The 19380-nt window shown below is 38.9% G+C and overlaps 1 protein-coding gene across 1 annotated transcript in view; it reads left to right on the forward strand.

Annotated features, from left to right (window-relative positions):
- The first annotated feature begins 8246 nt into the window (after window positions 1-8246).
- Window positions 8247-19380, forward strand: part of LOC121951898 (solute carrier family 22 member 23-like) — a 61674-nt gene continuing 50540 nt past the window's right edge. Inside the window, 1 exon segment of the mRNA XM_042498388.1 lies at window positions 8247-9182. Coding sequence (XP_042354322.1) covers window positions 8742-9182 — 441 coding nt within the window. The 5' untranslated portion in view covers window positions 8247-8741.

A 19380-nucleotide genomic window follows, 5' to 3' on the forward strand; every position in this document is an offset into this window, starting at 1 on the left:
CAAAAAATGACCACAAAGAGACACAAAACCACAAAAAAAAAAAAAAAAAATGCCTAACAACTACAAAAAAATGCAAAATGACCATAAAGTCTGTGTTTTCTGCTCTTATGTAGGGGAAGTGGTGGGGCCATTTGTATATTTTTCCCAGGGGCCCATTATCTCATAATCCAGCCATGGTGTACCTCCTATTCTGCAAAAACTACAATTGGAATACTTTGATTTATAGTGTTTGCAATATTTAACTTGATTGCAAAGTAATATAAGTTTTTACTGTCATGACATTACTTTTGCTTGATAGTTATTTTAATGGATAATTTAACACCAGGCATCAGTTGAAAATGAGTCTTTTGGCACACTAACACATTCAAACTGTTATTGATCACTATGCAATTTTTCTATTATAATGTCTTTTAGATAAAAAAAAAAAGAAAAATGCAATCCTTATTTTTTCAAAGGACTCCCCGTCCTTCAATGGATGTTAAGGGCTCAATTAACCTTTGTTATACACCCTCTGAACAATTATTCTATACTCGAGATGTGATTTGTTTTTTGATTTGGGCACCCAATACATTTGCTTGCTTCTCTGTAATAGCTTCAGGATCAATGTGGGCTCATTTAAAGTCTGGCAAGTGATATTGCTGTAAATACAGCTGACAGTAATTAAAGAAAACAGCAGCCAACACATATAATCCCCAGTAGAGTGAGTGGAGATAGTGGTTATGCAAAGAATGTGTCATGCCGGGTTCAACATTCTTGAGGTCAAAAGGAGTCCATTTGGGAGTTTAGTGTTTTGTGTATCTGCTCCAAGATGACAACCAAGTGACACAGAGTATAAACTTATGTTTCCATTTAGTTTTTGACACTTTGGCCTGTGCTTCTCTGTGCACACACTGTGCATCAGATAGGTGTGTCGGAGCTACGTAAAGTGAAAGGGAGTGAAAAAGACGAGAAGTGGAGGGGGGGTCATGCATACCTTGTGTCAGTGTTAGTCAGGGTTGTGATGTTTAAAAAACGTCAGTGACAAGTCTGAAAAGTAAACACTTAACTTGAGGGTGATTTTTTTGCTTGTGCAGGAATGTTAATGAGAAGAAGTGGCGTAAAAGATACAGCCACAAAAATTCCATCTAACATCTGAAGTGCTTTGGTCTTTATGAATGAGGTCAGAAGGTTGCAAAAAATCTGACTGCCTTTGCGACTAATGGAGAAACAATAGTAGACTATGCTGACAGACACATTATGCCCTCTGGTGTTTTAGGCCTGAGCCACACCCACTCAACACACACAACTACTCCCTCATGTGCAAGTGTGAGAACGGAGCGAATGAGAGAGAGACAGGAGGAGAGGAGGGCAGGATCATTGGAACCAACGCCCTAAACTGGAATTTTCAAACTATTCAAGCACCTTCAAACTTTTTTGAATGCAAGGAAAATCTTGACTTGATTTTACAGTACCCTTACAGTAATTATACGTGCTTTCAAATGTATGATGACAGTCTCATCTAGTACAATGACAGTTTCTTGAAAGACCAGCCTCAAAACACACCCACCTAAAGACACATCCTACATTTTTTAGGATCAGGTGGGTTTGCGTAACGCATTTGCTTTTCCCACTCCTAATACACTCTTCAAACAAAAGACACTGCAAGACTGCACATGTACGATTTTCCTTCCAACTGATCTCCTGGCGAGAAAGACAGACTGAACACTAGGACACTGAACTTTGCTGTACTATGTAATGAGATAGTGAAGAATAATTGGGAGCAAGCCATTACTCATAGGCTCTGTAATGGTTAGGGTTTGGCCTGATTAACTCTGATTATGAGAAACATAGTCCTTTGCACATTTTCCCTAGCTTTATTAAAAATCTTTAACTCATTTCTTGCAATTTGCAAGACATTTCTTGCAATTTGCAAGACATTTCTTGCCAAGTTGCTTATTGCCTTTTACTACATGCTTTGGAAACTTGGGGTCCAAGATTTTAAATATTACTGAAAGGTCTCTGAATGCAGCACAAGAAAAGTTAAGTCGATCTGGGTTTGAAAGGGTTTAACTTCAGACACACAACTGATTTAAAGTTCTGAGATTGTTGAGATTGTTGTCCAGGAAGTTTTCCTTTTCACAGCACTTTTTTTTTTTTTTGCAAGATAGGAATCTTTCTTTGGAACTTAAGTTTCATGACAGTCACAGCGAGGTGTGGCAGATAGTGCAGGGATGGTTCATTTTGTCAGAATTAGTCATACCTGTCTTCCATGGTATGGATCCACCCTCTGGCTAATCTTCTTTTCTCTTTAAGGTTGCTCTTTAACCTATACATTCTGTGTGTGTTGTACATTCAGGTCAACATGGGGCCTTTTGAGAAGAAAGTAAAAGCTTGACTAACTGTCCTCTCAGTTTGGACGTAAATATTTAACTCAATGTTTGCTTTTTGTACTGAAAACCAGTGTGTGTCACTTCTGCATTTCCTGGCTGCAAAGACGAGATTTGTCACAAAGTGGAATTTGTCCCTCATGCAATAGTTACTGACAACACTGTGACATCTGGAGTATAAAACCAAACAAACTCACACCAAAGTGTCTGCCATGATTAATTCAAACAATGCAAGGGTGACACCAGGTTAGCTCCCACAAATGATATCCAGTGATTCACAGTGAGTGTGAGACCCGCTGACACTTGCAGACACACATATGATATCATTTCCAGACACTTGCACTGACATCATTCACTGAGTAAACAGTGACAGAAAAAAACACCCTGACAGCTGGTTTATGAAGTTAGGTATACAATTGACATTGTCTCGCTTATTAACTTTGTGACCTAAGTTTCCCCAGCAGCTTGTTAACATACAGATGGTTCCTCAGACTTTCCGCTGCTTCACAGATTCACAGAATAATACTGAAATAAGAGAATGTGCTTTACAGGACCACTGTTAGGTAGAACCAAGGTCTTTACATGAACTAAATAAAAAGTAATTTGTAAAAAAAAAAAAAGAGAGAGAAATACTACTACTACTACTACTACTACTACTAATAATAATAATAATAAATATTGGGGACATGACTTCAACCCCAGGCTTTAGAGAATGTTTGTGAAACCCAGATACATTTTACATGAATTTTTATTTATTTTTTTTTTTAAAATCTGATTAATAAAAAAGTGTTTTATTTTATTTTAAGTAAATTTTACTACTGTTTCAAAGGTGTACAATCCTGGTGAATAATACAAACTCCCCTCAGTTTATTTTAATCTGATTTTTAAGCAATTCAATTTAAAATACATTCCCAGAAACACCCTCGAAATACCAGATATTGGGAAGAATATATTTGTAGTTGTAAAATGTAAATTCCTCCTCCGTAGGTCCACGGCCTTACCCGTTAGCTGTAACAAATCTTTGAAGCTAAAAAACCTTTGTGGTTACCACCTTTTTTTCTGTTGTGTTTGCTTATCTGCTGGAAGATTAACTGAAGGCTCTGTATAGTATGTGTGTGCTTGCGTGTGTGCGCTTGCGTGTGTGTGTGTGTGTGTGTGTGTCTTCATGTGGTCGTAGACAGTCCACGCTTTGTGCACACTGCCCATGAAATTATCGTTTTTCTTACCTATCTAAGATGATACTAACCCCAAAGTAATAAATCACACAACATTGCACTCTCTCTTGGACTTTGAAACCAAAGTGCACTAGATGTATATCTATATGTGGTTACACTGTCTTTGAGAGGATTTGTTGTTTGTTGTTTTTTATCACAGTATGTTATGATACCGTCTAAATCAATGAATCTAATAAATATGCACATGTACACACACCGTTATCTGGCTGGATAAAAGGAAGAGGGAAGTTGTCTTTCCACTGTAGAACAGATCTGAATTACTCATTGTAGAGTGAAAGTTTAGTTATGCCTTTTTTTTTTTTTTCACTTTTACACCTCATGTGTAACCGGCCGGTTTATGGGATCCAGACAGGCGCGTAGAACATGCACACACACATTTGCAATCACTCATAGCATCGCATCAGGGCGGGTCCTGGACACACCTGAATAAGTTGCTAGGGAGGGTTCAAAGCAGGTTTGAATGATAAACTGCACAGTGAGATAGTGTGACGGTACAATGGTCGACTGGTTTCTGTTGGCCCAAAGCCATGTGATATATTCTGCACACACAGGCTTTGTCTTAATGACAGATATCAAAAGAGTGCAGATAAAATACATTCGCTCATTAATGTTTTTTCTTATTGTTGTCTGTCAGATAAAAGAGCAGCAGTCAAAAGAAGAAAAAGCCATTCATAATTCATTAGCTGTTGCAGAACACACAAAAATGTGAATAATGTGGATCTCACTGCTTTATTTGACCCACATTCTCTTATTTATTGTGCAAGAATTTGAAACCTGCTTTCAACAGAAAAAAACCCTCTTACCCTGACAAATTACACTAAAAACTACAAAATACAAAACTGAATGATTTTTGCCAGATTTAAGAAAAAAAGCTGCAAGTGCTGCAATAACGAGGAGCAGTGCTGGTACTCCAGTCCGCCTGCAGGGGTCATCCGTGTGTAACAAGACACAACAAGTCATTGCAGGCCATCCACCTCAGGGGCCCTCGGTCATCAATCTGGGGCCGCTCAGGAATGTTTACTATGTATGCACTAAAACCAAAATGTGTGTTGATTCTTAGAATATGTAAAATCTTACATCAAGGTGTACTCCAGTGAAATGTACATTTCTGAGTATCATGAAAGTCTTTGCAGTATTATGAGAGAATTTGAGGTTGCTCGGTGGAACCTGCTAGAGGGAAAACATTATAGTGTAAAAAAAAAGTAACTTCCTGTTACCACTACTCGGCCTCATATCTTCCACACCATTAAACGAAACTCAAATGGGTTGCTAATTAGGTTTGTCCCCACCAGAAGACAGGATTTACAAATTTTGAAGTCATTTTGGCAAAAGCTGTAAGAGAAGTTGGATCTGAAAAATTGCAACAAACTATTTTTCAATTTAAAATGGGGGACTTCCTGTTGGGTTTAGAGTGTGGCCGCCACTGACTTTTTTGTTTGTCTTGTGATGCTCCATACACCACCAAATTTTTGCATGTGTACATAAAACAGGCCGGAGGGGCTCCTTCATTGAAGTGTGTTAGGTGGCGCTCTTGGGCCATTTTTGAGCATTTTTTTGAGCCCATACAACTAACCTGTAAAATTTTTCACCAGCCCTGATGTCTGTGCAAAATTTGGTGACTTTTTAAGTATGTTGAGGCCCTCAAAAATGGGTCACACTTGTTAAAAAAAAAAGAAGAGGAAGAATTCCTTCAGTTTCAATAAGGTCCTCACATCGTTGGTGCTTGGGCCCTAATAATAATAATAATAAATGGATCAATTACAATAGGGTCCTCGCACCATTCGGTGCTCGGGCCCTAAAAAAACAAGAAATGTGCATTATTGAGCACCTTAAGTGAGTAAAAAGTATGTAATATCGTATCCTGGCCAGGAGGGTGAAGCATTGCTAAACACATGTTCTGCAGATAAAGCAGGGGTCTACTTATCACATGGTCAGATTAATATGGTGAGTGTAAATCAAACCTGACCAATATTGAATTTTTTGCCATCATAAATTATATCACCTCTTTCTATGAGGTGCCCTGAAATCATTCACAATGACCATTATGACACAAAATAATCATGTTCATAATTCAAGACATCTGGGCTCAGGCCAATTCAGAACAGTAATAATACAAAATGAATGTGTCACTTAAATTAAGTGTAAAGACTATTTTTGCAACTAAATGTCTTTATTCATGATACACATTCATTTTTATAAGATGTCTTGCAAAACAAGTAGAATTTCAGTTCACTTAGGGCAAAAGATTGCAAAACATTAAAACAGTTAATAATCTTATCTGATACTGATCAAAATGCATTTGTCAAAAAGCGCGTGAAGGAAATCTGATGTGTTGGTATCAGGAACAAAATGAAAATGGATCATTAGTCACTTTATTTCTGTGGTTGTTATAAAAAGTGGAGTCACTTTCCAGCAAGGCACACCGTATAAAGAGTTTATAAGTGGTGGCTTTATTGATGGGTAATAAATGATTTATTGATGCTGTCTAAATTAATAAGGAAACCAGCTGGGATGCCAGGTTGTGATAAAATCAGTTGGCTGCTGTTTAGCTTAACTTGTTTATTTAGTTTTCAGTTAATTAGCAAAACCTCTCTATGTTTAGTTTAACCACTTACCTGCTACAAAGTGCTGAAGATCATCTGAACAAAAGTAATTCATTACAAATTTACATTTACAACTCCGGACTCGATGAAGTATAATAGTAGAGAAACCTAATTATTAATGACTTGCTAACATTTCTGGCTCATTATAAAGTGAGAAATCATTGCATTTTTCACCACCAGGCAGTAGTAGAAGAGGTTTTCAGATCTTTGACTTAAGTAAAAACAGAAATACAACAAGTCTTGCATTAAAATTGTTACTCACGTAGAAGTACAAAAACATTAGCATCAAAATATTATAATATACAAAAGTAAAAGTACTGATTATGCATAAAGACAGGCAGCTGCTTTAATGCTTCAGCTGGTACAGGTGGAGCTCATTTAATGACACTTTAATAATATATAATATTTTATAAGATGATTTATACTTTGTATTAAAGGACCAATGTGGAAGATTTGGGGGCATCTATTGGCAGATATTCATATTATTATAAAATGCCCTGGAAATAAGAGTAGTTGTGTTTTTTTTGTAGAATGAGACTTATTTATTTATTTATTTATTTGTATCAACGTACTCAGTGGGTCCTCTACCATCAAAAACTGGCTCTGGATAGCACTTTTCCTGTTTCCCACTGCAGTTCTTGTACTTGCTTGGCACAAGCGAGACGTTTCAGTTCTGCAACTTCACCACTAGATGCCAGAAAAATCCTACACACTTAAACTTAAATAATCTGCAATGAACTTTAACCAAAACTTTTACATGTAAATATAAAATGAAGATACTAGACTAAAGTACAAATTCCTCAACAATGTACTTTAGTGAAGTACTTGAGTAAGCTTAATGTACTTTCACCACTGCCTTTAGGCAAGTTAAAAGTTCTTTTTCAAAAAATATCTTATTGATCTGTAAATGCATAAATAAAAAAGTGATGAGTAAAAGAGTAACCTTCAATAAAGGAAGTTACAAACCCTTCATATTGTATTAAAAATTGGGCCCTGCAGAATTGTATGAGACTTTACAAAATTAGGCAAAAACCTCAGTGAGATCTAGTGAACACCACTGTGAAAAAAAACTAACAAAAACATAACTAAGTCGGAGGAACTGCATAGGCTAATGCTGACTCTGACTCTCATCAGCCACCTTAACCAGAAACAGATAAAACATCTGTTTGCCAACAAAGTAGAAAACAATAAAGCCTTCAATCTTTGACAAACACATTGTTTATTTTCCTCTTGCTCTGTCCCTTATGAACAGTCGAAAATCAATGTTTACACTCTGTTAACCCGATAGTGACCCAGTCTTGACTCATTGCTCCTGTATTAGAGGTTTCTGCTCACATCTTTGATTACAAGTTATATAAAGAGCAATAATGTTTCTTTAATCATTCACCTTTGCTGGCAGCTGAAGTAGAAATGTCATGTTTTTATTGTTTACTACACAAACAGGCGGGGACAGAAGAGGTTCCTCCTCCTTCTCCTCCTCCTCCTCCCACCCCCTGTTGACAGGACATCTGTGACACTATACATTTAAAATCTTTGCATTCATTAATTTTAACAGATACAATGAAATATAATTAACATCAATGACACTTTTTTTTTTGTACCCCCCCACCCAACCCCACAGCCCTACATAAATGACTAAACAAGTAAATAATGACAAAAGTCTTTATATTTATGCATGTATGAATTCATTATGTATTTAACTTTAATCAACAATACTTTCAGATAATGTCACTAGGTAAACCCCCAAATATCTTGTTTCTTGTTTGAAATTCAAATTTCTAAAAAGAAAAAAAAAACTATATAAACGAAAACAGTTTAAGAGAAAGTTAGAATGTGTGGAACCACGGTTGCTATGGTTTGGTTTGATTTGACACTTTCATAAGATTTTATACACACTTATACATCGAGTGGTTACAATAAATAGGATAAAACAATGTGTTTATTTATTTACTTTTTTTAAAAAAAAACTCCAAACAAAAGCACTAATATCTTTTCACTGCCTGTTTTTACATTGTTATAAACATCTAAAATTATTTTTCAGTGGCTGACTTGCTCTGCAGTTGCACACAGAGTGAGCAATTTCCTTTCAAAGTGGTAACCAGTGGTTACAGGTGGCCATGTTGGGTTAGAGTCAACAGCAGCACACAGCCTTTGTGGGCAGGTGTGTTACCTGTGGCTCCCGCAGGAATCACTTCCTGGGGCTCCTCTGCCACAGCTGACCGACACAGATGACAATGAATGAGCCGACGAAAAAGATAATGACATAGTTTTCCTCGTCGTTGCTTTCAAATTCACTGCAATCCGCCTTATGTTTGGGTTCTCGAGCCTGAAGTCGGTGCCCGCACGCGTTTTGGTGTCAGGCGGAGGGAAGTGCTTCCTGATAATAAAGAGGTGCGTCTTATTTCCATTCCAGTGATTGACTGCGCACGGCTTTCACCGGCGGAGCTGGGGGCATTGACGCATTGTGGAGTCGACAGGGGGTAGCACTGCAACCCCGGCTTCGCTACACAACGGAGGCATCTATCGGCGAAACCGCGATGGCCGTGGTGCAGCTCGACACGGAGGACCATCAACCGGAGAACGGCTTCGTGTCCCCCGAAACCACGTCGCCGGGGCTGCTGACACGGATCGACGGCTCCGTGCTGCCATTTCTCGGGGGATTTGGGAAGTACCAGAAACAGCTGATCGTGCTGACATGGATCCCGGCGTTATTTATTGGATTCAGCCAGTACTCTGATAATTTCCTCCTGGCCCAGCCGAACAACACATGTATCCAGCCTCTGGCAAACCTGACTAATCAGACTGCGAGCCATTCATCGCTGTTAGACAGTCCAAAAAACATCAGCGCGCGGGCAGCTTATTATATAAATGCCAATGGAAGTTACGGCAGCCACAATGACACGGCCAACATGCAGTGTAGGTGCAGTGAGTGGACATTTGAGCTGCACACGGGACTTGTGCAGAACGTGGTTACAAAGGTAAGCTCCTTTCCATCATATTGTGTTATGCTTCTGTCATCCGCCCTGATCGTATTAATGAGGGAGAAATTCTGGCACCATTCTCAAAAAAAAATCTCACTTTTCAGCAGCAGCAGTCATATGCAGAATATTTGACAGCTCCTGGTTAGTGCTTGTGCCTCCGTTAGTGCATCCAATGCGTGCATTTCTTCACAGTGGGCCGTCTAGCACTGACTCATTTTCTATTCTGTGGAGATTCACACATTTGGCTCACATTGGACCCTGAAAGTAGTATATGTGAGAGCATGCACGGTGCTGACAGTGAGTGACTCATCCCAGCAGCTGACACAAATAGTGTGACCTATTGCAGAGAGACGCCGTTGGCACACAAGGTAAAACTGCCAGTGTTGGTGGAATTTGCAATGGACATAATAGACATGAAGCCTTTTGATTCGGAGCAAAGGTCATTAGAGAAACTCTCTGGAATAATGCAACCCCATCCCTGGCCAAACATCACCCGCCCCTGTCGCTGCCCTAACCAAACACCAGGGTGATATAGCTTTTTTTTTTCTGGGCACTTGTTTAATGTGTCTGAAATGTCTTTAACTCAAGTCACATCACTATTGTATTGGAATATTCCTGTCTGCACAAGCCAGGGGAGGCTGGGGAGACAGAATAGGCCTGCAGTCATCAGAGTTGGTCTGCAAGCTGGAGGAGGAAGGGTTTTTCTGTATCTCATTACACCTATCAGCTCTTCTCACATTGTGGATGCTGCATAGAGACATACATTTTCCAAAAGGGTTTCAGGAGACTCATCCCCCAAAATACTGAGGATATTTCCAGCATAAATTGATGCAGAAAAGGCAAAAGATAAAATAGATGCACAAAAAGCACCTAAAATGCAGGAAATGAATTGCCTTACATCAGACAGAATTGCCAGCTTGTTTCACTCCGTTTCCATCCAGAATCAGTCATCTCAGTCGAGTGGGTGGATTTAAAGGACTGGACCCGGGCAAGGAAATGAAGTGTTTGATGTTCAAAATGTAACGAGAAAGGACTCCAAACCCCACATTTCATGTGTCCTTCCATGAAACCTACACCCTTACGTCAAGATATCAAGTTTTATTTCTGAAAAGCATGATCAACAGGGCTCTTTGAGTATATGTGAATTCAATAGAGTGCCCCTGGGATGATGTTTTTCTGTTGGCCAATCTGAAAGCTAATGTTGCCCTGGTTCCCTGGACATAAAGCATGTGGGATTTTTCTATAGGATTTTGGATCATTGCCAAAAATAAGCTTTATGGTAAACAAAAGTTTTGTTCAGCAAGACAGTCTTCATAAATGAACACCACATTCAGGATTTTTGAAGCCTAAATGCAATCGTCAGAGGTAAAAACCTTTTGCTAGGCTGTAAATGAACTACACTATGGTCGCGTCGCCACCACTACGAGTCTGTAAAGCTGTGTTCGGCGCGGATCAGTGTGTTGGTGTTCTGTAGACTCATTGAGCCACTTGTTCGCAACCGTATTTACTGACGTATTTCATGTCGTAGAGCAAAACATGAAAGTCTCTAAAGCTTGTGTTAACCTCATTTCAGGCATCTAGCCAAAAAAAATGTCAAAAAAAGGATTGTATTTGAGATGAGGGAACCATGAGGTGCTAAAATACTAATTCAATTCTCTATATTGATAGGATAATATGATCAAATCCTCAGGGAAATGACTCTTATCATGTTCAGATAACATTAAAAGGGAAAGAATAAATGGATATTAATGTTCAAAACTGCTTAGAAAAGTCTAAAGTGTCAATACACTCTCCAATGACCTCACACAGCTTTGCAGAGCTCAGCAAATTGCATTTCAATGTGCAATATCTTCACCTCTGAAGAGTATGGCATGCACGCCATAATCAAAAGGCTTATCAGGAGGAGTTAGAGCTGAAGCCGGGCTTTGAAGCCTCTCTGTGCTGTAGGAGGGGGGTTGAGGCACCCTGAGCTTGCGTCCACTGTGATGCCAGCAGCCCGTCTGCTTATCACTGATAATGTCCCTGTTAAAATACAGCAAATTAAATGCAACTGTGGCATTTCAATACAGTCACTAGCCAGGGGGACAGTTTCAGTCTTGATTTCATTTACTGTCCACAGGGTAATCTGGGGGGGTGGGGTTACATGAACTCAAGCCAGGCTGATAATTCAAAATGCTCCAAACAGCTGAATATGAAGTCATATGTGAGAGAAATCAATTGGGTGGAGACTTATTACTAACAATCAAAGAATTGCATTTTTTTTCTCATGGGTAAGAAATTCAGAGAAGGATTTGGTTAGGGTGATATGGAGAAAATCAAATATCACAATATTTTTTTTCTAAGTGCCTCAATATCAATACTGTGACAATATTGTAGAGTTGACAGATGATGTTTTGACAAAATATTTATCCAATGAGATTTCTGATTAATAATCATCAGTAATGTTGATATAATGACAAAGTGGGGAAAGACTTTAATCTGTCGATTATTTTCTTAATTTATTGATTATTTTTTGGTCAAAAACAAAAATCAAAAAATTGTGAAAAAATGTTGATCAGTATTTCCCAGTGCTCACAATGACAAATCATTATCCGTTTTCTGTCACAGGGGAGGAGAGAAACCAGAAAATATTCAAATCTAAGATGCTGGAAGATTTTTAAAAAATTGTATCTTAAAAAAAAAAAACTCAACCCGATTAATCAATCATCAAATCGATTCATTCTTGCAGGTTGAGTAAAGGCATATAATAGAACAGCTAGAACAATCTCACAAATAGGAAAAGACAACACTTACAATATTATAATATCCAAAATCTAAGCCGATATCTAGTCTCATATCACAATATTGATCTAATATTCATATATTGCCCTACCCTGGGTTTGGTACTAAAACACTGGTGGCCCCGCTCTCATGCTGGTGTTAACCTGTAGATTCTAATATTTGTATTGCTTTTGCACACATACGGAGAATGTCATGTTGACACTACCACCACTGCAGATCAGTGACAGGCCTGAGCAGTTGGTTAAAGTGTCTCGTCTTCCCTGACCCATGCAATCCACATTCTGACAAGGTCACCGTCAGGAGAAATTGAACCGGATGGCATGAGGGCAAATCCTGTATCGGAGCCAAAATTGAGGCAGAATTCACTGTCGCTGGCCTCGACCTGTCCCTCGCTCTTTCAAGGCCCCTTTCTCCCCACCATGGCACAGAAACTAGGATGTGACACTATAGCAGGAAGTGATGACTTGGCATTTCTCCCTGTGTTTGGATTGCAGGCATAACTGCACATGACTGGGCTCAACTATCTGTGACACTCGATCCCTAAAACGCAGAGCAGAGTGACAACACAGACGAAATGTGTCTGTCAAAACGTACCAACACATTCTAATCCCATGTCACTCTGTAAACCCATCAAATTACACGAGGAAAGCATGTAAATATATGCAGATGTTTTCACAGTGCGCCTCCAGATTCAAAAGCACATCTCTGTTCACTCGTCTTTCTTGGGGCGTCACAGAAAGGCAGCTTTGATGGAGGTTGAGGTGGTGGTGAAGGATCCAAAGTGGTTAATGTGGAGACCCATACTAATTGAGTCAAAGCTCTCCTCAGGGTCCATCTTAATTGGACTGAGCCTTCAGAAATGAGAATGTATCATTACTCAGAGACGGATAGAGTCTCTCTGCAACCTATCCTTCTCCACTCCCATCTAGATGGGTAGCAGCTGCACACGCCTGCCCCAAATTGTGGCCTGCAAGCCGCTTGAAAGCGAAGATTAACCTCTACTCCGATGCCCAGTGAAACTCTTCTGTATCAATCAGAGACATTTTGGGACTGATGAGGATTTTAACATCTAGTTTGAACCTTCACTGTAAAACAGCGTTAAAAACTGGTACAATATTACAACACTACTATACATTCAAGCTATTTTTAATTTAGAACAGAATTATTTCTGTTTAGTCTAAACAATGTCAGAAAATGGTAAAAAATTATGCTAGTAATAAGTTCTGCAAGTTAATGTTTACAGATCACTTAACCCCTTGAAACCTGAGCAAATTGGCTTGATTTCTTTCAAAAACATGGGAAGAAGACAATGAGCAACAAAAGAAGAAATGACCCAAACATTTGCAAGAAATTACAAAAAAAAGTACAAGAAAATTACCTGAAAAAAAGACGAAAAACAGTTAAAGACTGTAACGTTTGATTAAATATATAATTTTATAATAAAAAGTATAGTTTTTCCCTAGCCTTTTTCCCTAGATATTTTCCCCAATCTTTTAACAAATGATGTTCTTAATTTTTCTAGATTTCTTGCAATTTGTGGAACATTTTCTTGCCAAGTTGCTCATCAACTTTTTTCCCTATGATTTTAAAAAGAAATCTCAACAATTTCTTCAGGATTCAAAGATTCAAATAATTGTCAAAGTTGTGATGTCTGATGTCACTCCAGGTTTCAAAGGGTTAATTTGTCTGATCATGAGTCTAAAACCCAAAAGATATTGCATGAGAAAAGCATCAAGACCTCATAGTATGGAAGTTGGAAACAGCTAATATGTGGCATTTTTCCATAAGTGACCAAAATGATAAATCTGATGGCAAAATTGTTGCCCATTACTTTTCTATTGATTTTTGGAGTTGAAACATTAAGCCAATTAATTGATCAATAGAAAAAGTATTTATAATCTATACATTTTAAAGCACAGTTGCTATAGTTTTTGGTTACAGCTACTTAAATTGTGAAGATTTGCTACTTTTCTTTGGCATGTGTTGGAGTAAACTGAATAGTTTTAGACCTCTGGTCAGGCAAAACAAGACATTTGAAGATGTAAGTTTAGGCTTTGAGAAACGGCTATATACATGTGTAAGTATTTTCTTACATTTTATAAACCCAACTAGGTCTGCAAAACACAGTTACTATAATTGTCGATTATTCTTACAGTAATTTTCTAGATTAATAGATTAGTTGTTTGGTCTATAAAATAAAAAAAAAAAAAAAAGGTGAAAAATGTTGATTGGTGTTTTTCAAAGCCCAAGATGATGTTCTCATATGTCTTGTTTTGCTGACAACACAAAGATGCAAAGATGTTCAGTTTATTGTCATAGAGAGGTAAAGCAACCAGAAAATGTTTACATTTAAGAAGGTGAAATCAGAGGATTTAGACTTTTTTTTCTAAAAAAAAATTACTCAAACTGATTGATTATCAAGTTAGATTATCAATTAATTGTTGCAGCTCTACACACAGAATAATTCAATAATAAAGACATGTAAATTGGTCAATTATAAATGCAGATTAAAGGTCTACTATGCTAGAACTGTTTGTTTACAGTATCACCGGCGAAAGTCAAAGCCCCAGACTCACTCCCCTTTGTGTTTTCTTTTTAGCTTCCTCTTGGATGTGTGCTGCTTACAGTCTGGTCTCTGCCTTTTATAAAGTCCTGAACTCTGCACGCTGTGCCCAGGAACATCCCAAACTAAATAAAAAGAAAATAAGAAAATACAGGCAGAGGGCCGAGTCTCTGCAGATAAATACACCGCCACACACTTCTAAGAGTTCATAACTGATGATTACAAGTAATTACTTTTGTATGAGTCTAGAGTGTATTTATTGGGAAAAGGGCTTTTGGGTATTCTGCACCCTCAGCCTGGAATTTGTTGCAAAATGGCTTGAAACTCAAGGAGCTGGTGTCACTAAATGTCTTAAAATCTAAAATGAAAGAGTTAGAAGCAGATTCTATAGAATTTTGTTGTCCTTAGCCTGTCTGGTTGTACAAATGTCCCCTGGAAAATTCCCCTTTGACTGATAGATAGGTCTCTTTTAATGTTTTTTTTAGTGCTTGTGAATTGTATTTTGTCTTCTTTGGTGTCTCTGTCTGCAATTTTGTTTTTTTTTCCACTGCTGACTGTCCAGGCCTCCCTTGAAAAATAGATTCTTAATCTCAATGGCACCAACCTGGTTAAATAAATAAAATATTTATTTATTTATTCATTTATTTATTTTTTGGAAAATCGTGCCTAACATACCTTTAATTGAGCGATATTTTAAGTACTTCACCATTGCATATATGGTGCAAATGTACAGTATTTCAGTGCCTTGTCTTGCTTTGCTGTAAGTTAGAGTATTGTAGGAAAGTGATAAGGAAGATATGTTGTAAGAGCACGTTGGCGGGTACACCCGGACCCAGTATCACCGTGCTGGAGGTTGCACACCCATAGATCTGAAAGATGATACTGCAGTTAAACACCCATGCAGGCCTCTCTGCTCTATGTCCCTTCATACTGTTTACCCAGCTGGTTGGCTCCTTCCACAGACCCTGGATCAATGTGGGACACTTTGAAACGGTCTCAGCTGTCGAAAGGCGATGACCCCCGCTGTAGATACCCAGTCAGCACACAATGACAGCCACTCACAGCGTCAGCTGGGAGGAAAGATGCTTGTGTGACCCAGAGATAAAGCTCTGTTGAGGCTCTATGTGTGACAAGAGTGTGTGTTTCTGATAAGTTTCCTAACGGGGAGGGGTGAACATTGTTGGGTGCCTGGCCCTTCTGCTGTAGTGGAAGTTTGTTTTTAGTGTTGTGTGATGGAATGCAGGTTGTAAGAGTGCTGGTCTGTCGTTGAAACACGTCCCGTCTCTTTTTCTGATCTTCAACCAGTTTCGAATCAAAACAATGTGGGTAGTATGTGTAGATGAACTGAAGTAAACTTCCCTCCATCTACCCAGTGCCTAGTTATCCCCCTCCCCATCCTCTGGCGAAAGTCAATATGCAATATGAAAATGCAGAAGTATAGCATGTAGTTTGAGTAGCAGTCCAGAGAGCCAGCAAAACTCAGCTGCATGTTGTGTTTTGCATTGATTTGTGTCATCTGCTGGAGTTTTGCTGGCTCTCAGGGCTGTTGCTCAAACTACAGAGTGTACTTCATTTTCGTATTGCCCACCACCCATGCTGCTGCTGCGGACACAAATAGTATACAAGCAGATCCTGAGACAGACCCATCCGCTTTCTCTTTCTCGACCGAAATACAATCAGACGATAAAACTGTGTTCACTGCGCTGACTATTTTTCATCTTAAACTTTTTTAGTAACTCATTTTAGTACTGTGTTTAGCTGTAATAACAAGCGTTTGTCAACAGGAAGTGGGTGCCATACTGCTTCCTGGACAGTAAAATGGAGGCAAAAAAACTCAAACATCAAACTGTAAAACTAAGCAGCGCTGATCAAATATGAACCAAGATTCTGTTACTAAGTTGCTTATTTCTTGTCTCAATTTTTTTCAGAAACATGTTTTAGCTTACTGTTTAACTGTAATAAGAGACTGTTTCTTACTAGCTAGCTGCCATTATTTCAAACATATGAGTTTGCATTACATAACCCACCAGCAGGAGCGTTTGATGATCTGGTGTTGCACAGTGCATTCTGGTAGTCATAAGTTTTCTACCTCTTGAGCAAAACCGTCTCTTGTCTCCGTTTTATGTAGCACCAATTTCAAAAGTATTTGCATCTCTCTACTGCATAGACATCCTATTTTATTAAAAGCCCGTCTTTCCGGGCAATTAAATATTCTTTAACTGTCAACAAAAGGAGGTGATGAATAATAGATCAACGTTAAAAGGTTCGTGTCACCATCTGTCACTGTTGGTTGCAGGAAAACATAACTGACAACAGCCAACTTGCCAAATATGTTATCATTTGAAATGCACTATAGTTTGGATTCTACAGTAGTATGACACAGTCACACATACATCATACCAAATTGCTCCAAGGCTGTAAGTACCTCAGGCTACATCTCCAATGTTGGATATTGTTTCCTTCTTGACGCCTTTCTACCACAAAGATGCAATGGAAGGAGAGTATGGATTTATCTTTTTGCTCTCTCTGTTGTTATCCTCACCTGAGCTACCCCCGTATCACAGGATTCCAGCCCTTCGGTGCGGCAGTGGTGCTCAAACTTGCACTTGGAGGCAGAAAGAGTCTGATAACCACAATGATGGTCTGTTGCTAGGCAGTAACTATGCAGCAGTCTATCCATGTGTTTTCTCCTCACAACTGCTTTTAGGCATCCCTATTGCTCTTTCATTCCCCTGTTAGTCCTTACACATACTCGCTTTACTCTCTTCATCTCTTTGTATGTTCTGTTGCTACATTGTATATTCTTTATTCCTCCCTCCTCCTGTGCTTTCCTCCATCTCCCGCTCTCCCTCACTCACTCCCCTTCTTTTAACCCCCCCTCCCATGGCTCTGTAGTTCAGCGAGTGCAAAATTGTGCAGCTGTAGTTGAGAGTGTCTTCATCTGAGCTAATGAGACTCAATGGTGCAGGCTGGTCATTGGTGGCCGCCGGTCATTTGAGAGCAGTCAACAGACACCCTGGGGATTTTAACTGATTTTCTTTTGGCCCTTCATTGTTCTGCATATTCTGTCAGCTATGCGTATAACCCAGCTCCACACACTGACTGCTAGTCATTACTCGCAAATGAGCAAGACAATAGCAGGGGAGCAACTGGCAGAAATAATAGGGGCATAGCATACAAGCTCTGAGGATTTGACTCATGCTTTGGCTGAGTTCTGGGATTTCTTTGCTCTGCTTTATGTGAAAGTCATATTTATTATGCTGCTCGCAGTATGGGTGCACATTAATGTTTGTGCATAAGCTCTGTTAGGGAACTGGCCTGAAGAGAATCCTGGTTAATAATACATGTGAGTTGGTAGGTGCTTTGAAATAAAACACATTAAAGGTCCCATATTATACTTATTTTCAGGTTCATACTTTTATTTTGGGTTTCTACTAGAACATGTTTACATGCTTTTATATTAAAAAAAAACTTGTCTCTTTAAGTACCCATCCTGGAAAGCCCAGTCTGCTCTGATTGATCATTGTGATCCTGGGTTACATAAATTAATGAATTAATAAGTAAAAACACTGTTCAGTGCCATGTGTGCCAAAATCAAATAAGTTTAGTTTTCAGAGAAAATCAATTTAAATGAACCTTTACTGCACTTAACATGTAGCAATTATTAACATTATTTATGTGATGTTTTTATATTTTGTGGCCAAAAGCAAAAAAAGAGAAAGGGGTGGCAGGTTTTTCTGTAACAGACTGTGTTAAATGGGCATATGATATTGTCTTAAATTGTTCCAGACTTTGTGATAATGGCGAATATTGTATTGTGATTAAACTGGTGATTTACACCCCTAATAGATAGATCTATCTTTTCACTGGAATGGCATTGCTAGGCAACAGCTTGAGTCCATAGCCCTTTTTACACAGAGATCATGCAATAGGGCTGCTACAAAGTCCCCTCTTTATGCTGTATTGGTATTTTAAAACAGAGCCAAATGATGGCTGCATCAGGCTGCTCCAGTGTGTGATTTTAAATTGCATTTGCAGGGTTGGAAATTAGCACCAGCCACCAGCCAAATGCACATTTTATCAGCATTTGGCTGGTGGCTGGTAGTAGATTTGCTTCACTCAACTGCCAAAAAACAAATATTATCTATTGAGAGGTTGGTAGATTTTTGAATCCACCAGCCACCATGGCAACTGGCAAGTGGACCAAAAAGTTAATTTCCAACCCTGGCATCGTAGAACCAAAAGAGGGGTGGCAGGCGTGATGTTTAAAACTACAGCGTTAGCCTCTTGTGTGACTAATGACAGTCCACTTTATACAAAAACAAGGCATTAATACGGCAACAGCAGTCATTTCCCATCTCTGTTATATGGCTGATATGCTGATCTGATCTGAACAGTTAACAGTTCCGTATGGTTTGAGTGTTTTGATGCTTTCAGTTTTTATATAGCCCCTTTACCTGCTATTAAAAAAGAAATGAAAATCCCTAACCCTTTTTACTACATGGGACCTTTAAAGTTAAGAAATTCTACCACGCTTGGCCCCTTTCGCCACACATTTCAACAGCTCTTAACACTTGCTGCTTTGTCTCTGGCATGTGACTCGGGGATATGTTGGTATTTTACATCTTGGTCATCAGTCTGTGGTCACCCGCAGATGTCTGCTCTGCAGTCACCAAACATCCAGCTGTGCATGGCATTTGGCTGTGTAATCACAGACTCAGAGTTTCATGTCAACATGAGGGTTTGTCATCGTCCCGGAGGAGGGCGGCTTCAGTTTTTAAAACCTTAGCTTGTGCAGCGATTGCGTAACAGGAACTCGTTTGCTTCTCTATGCCTTTTTCCTCTGCTGAC

This window comes from Plectropomus leopardus, chromosome 12 (assembly GCF_008729295.1).
Source record: "Plectropomus leopardus isolate mb chromosome 12, YSFRI_Pleo_2.0, whole genome shotgun sequence".
Lineage (NCBI taxonomy): Eukaryota > Metazoa > Chordata > Actinopteri > Perciformes > Serranidae > Plectropomus > Plectropomus leopardus.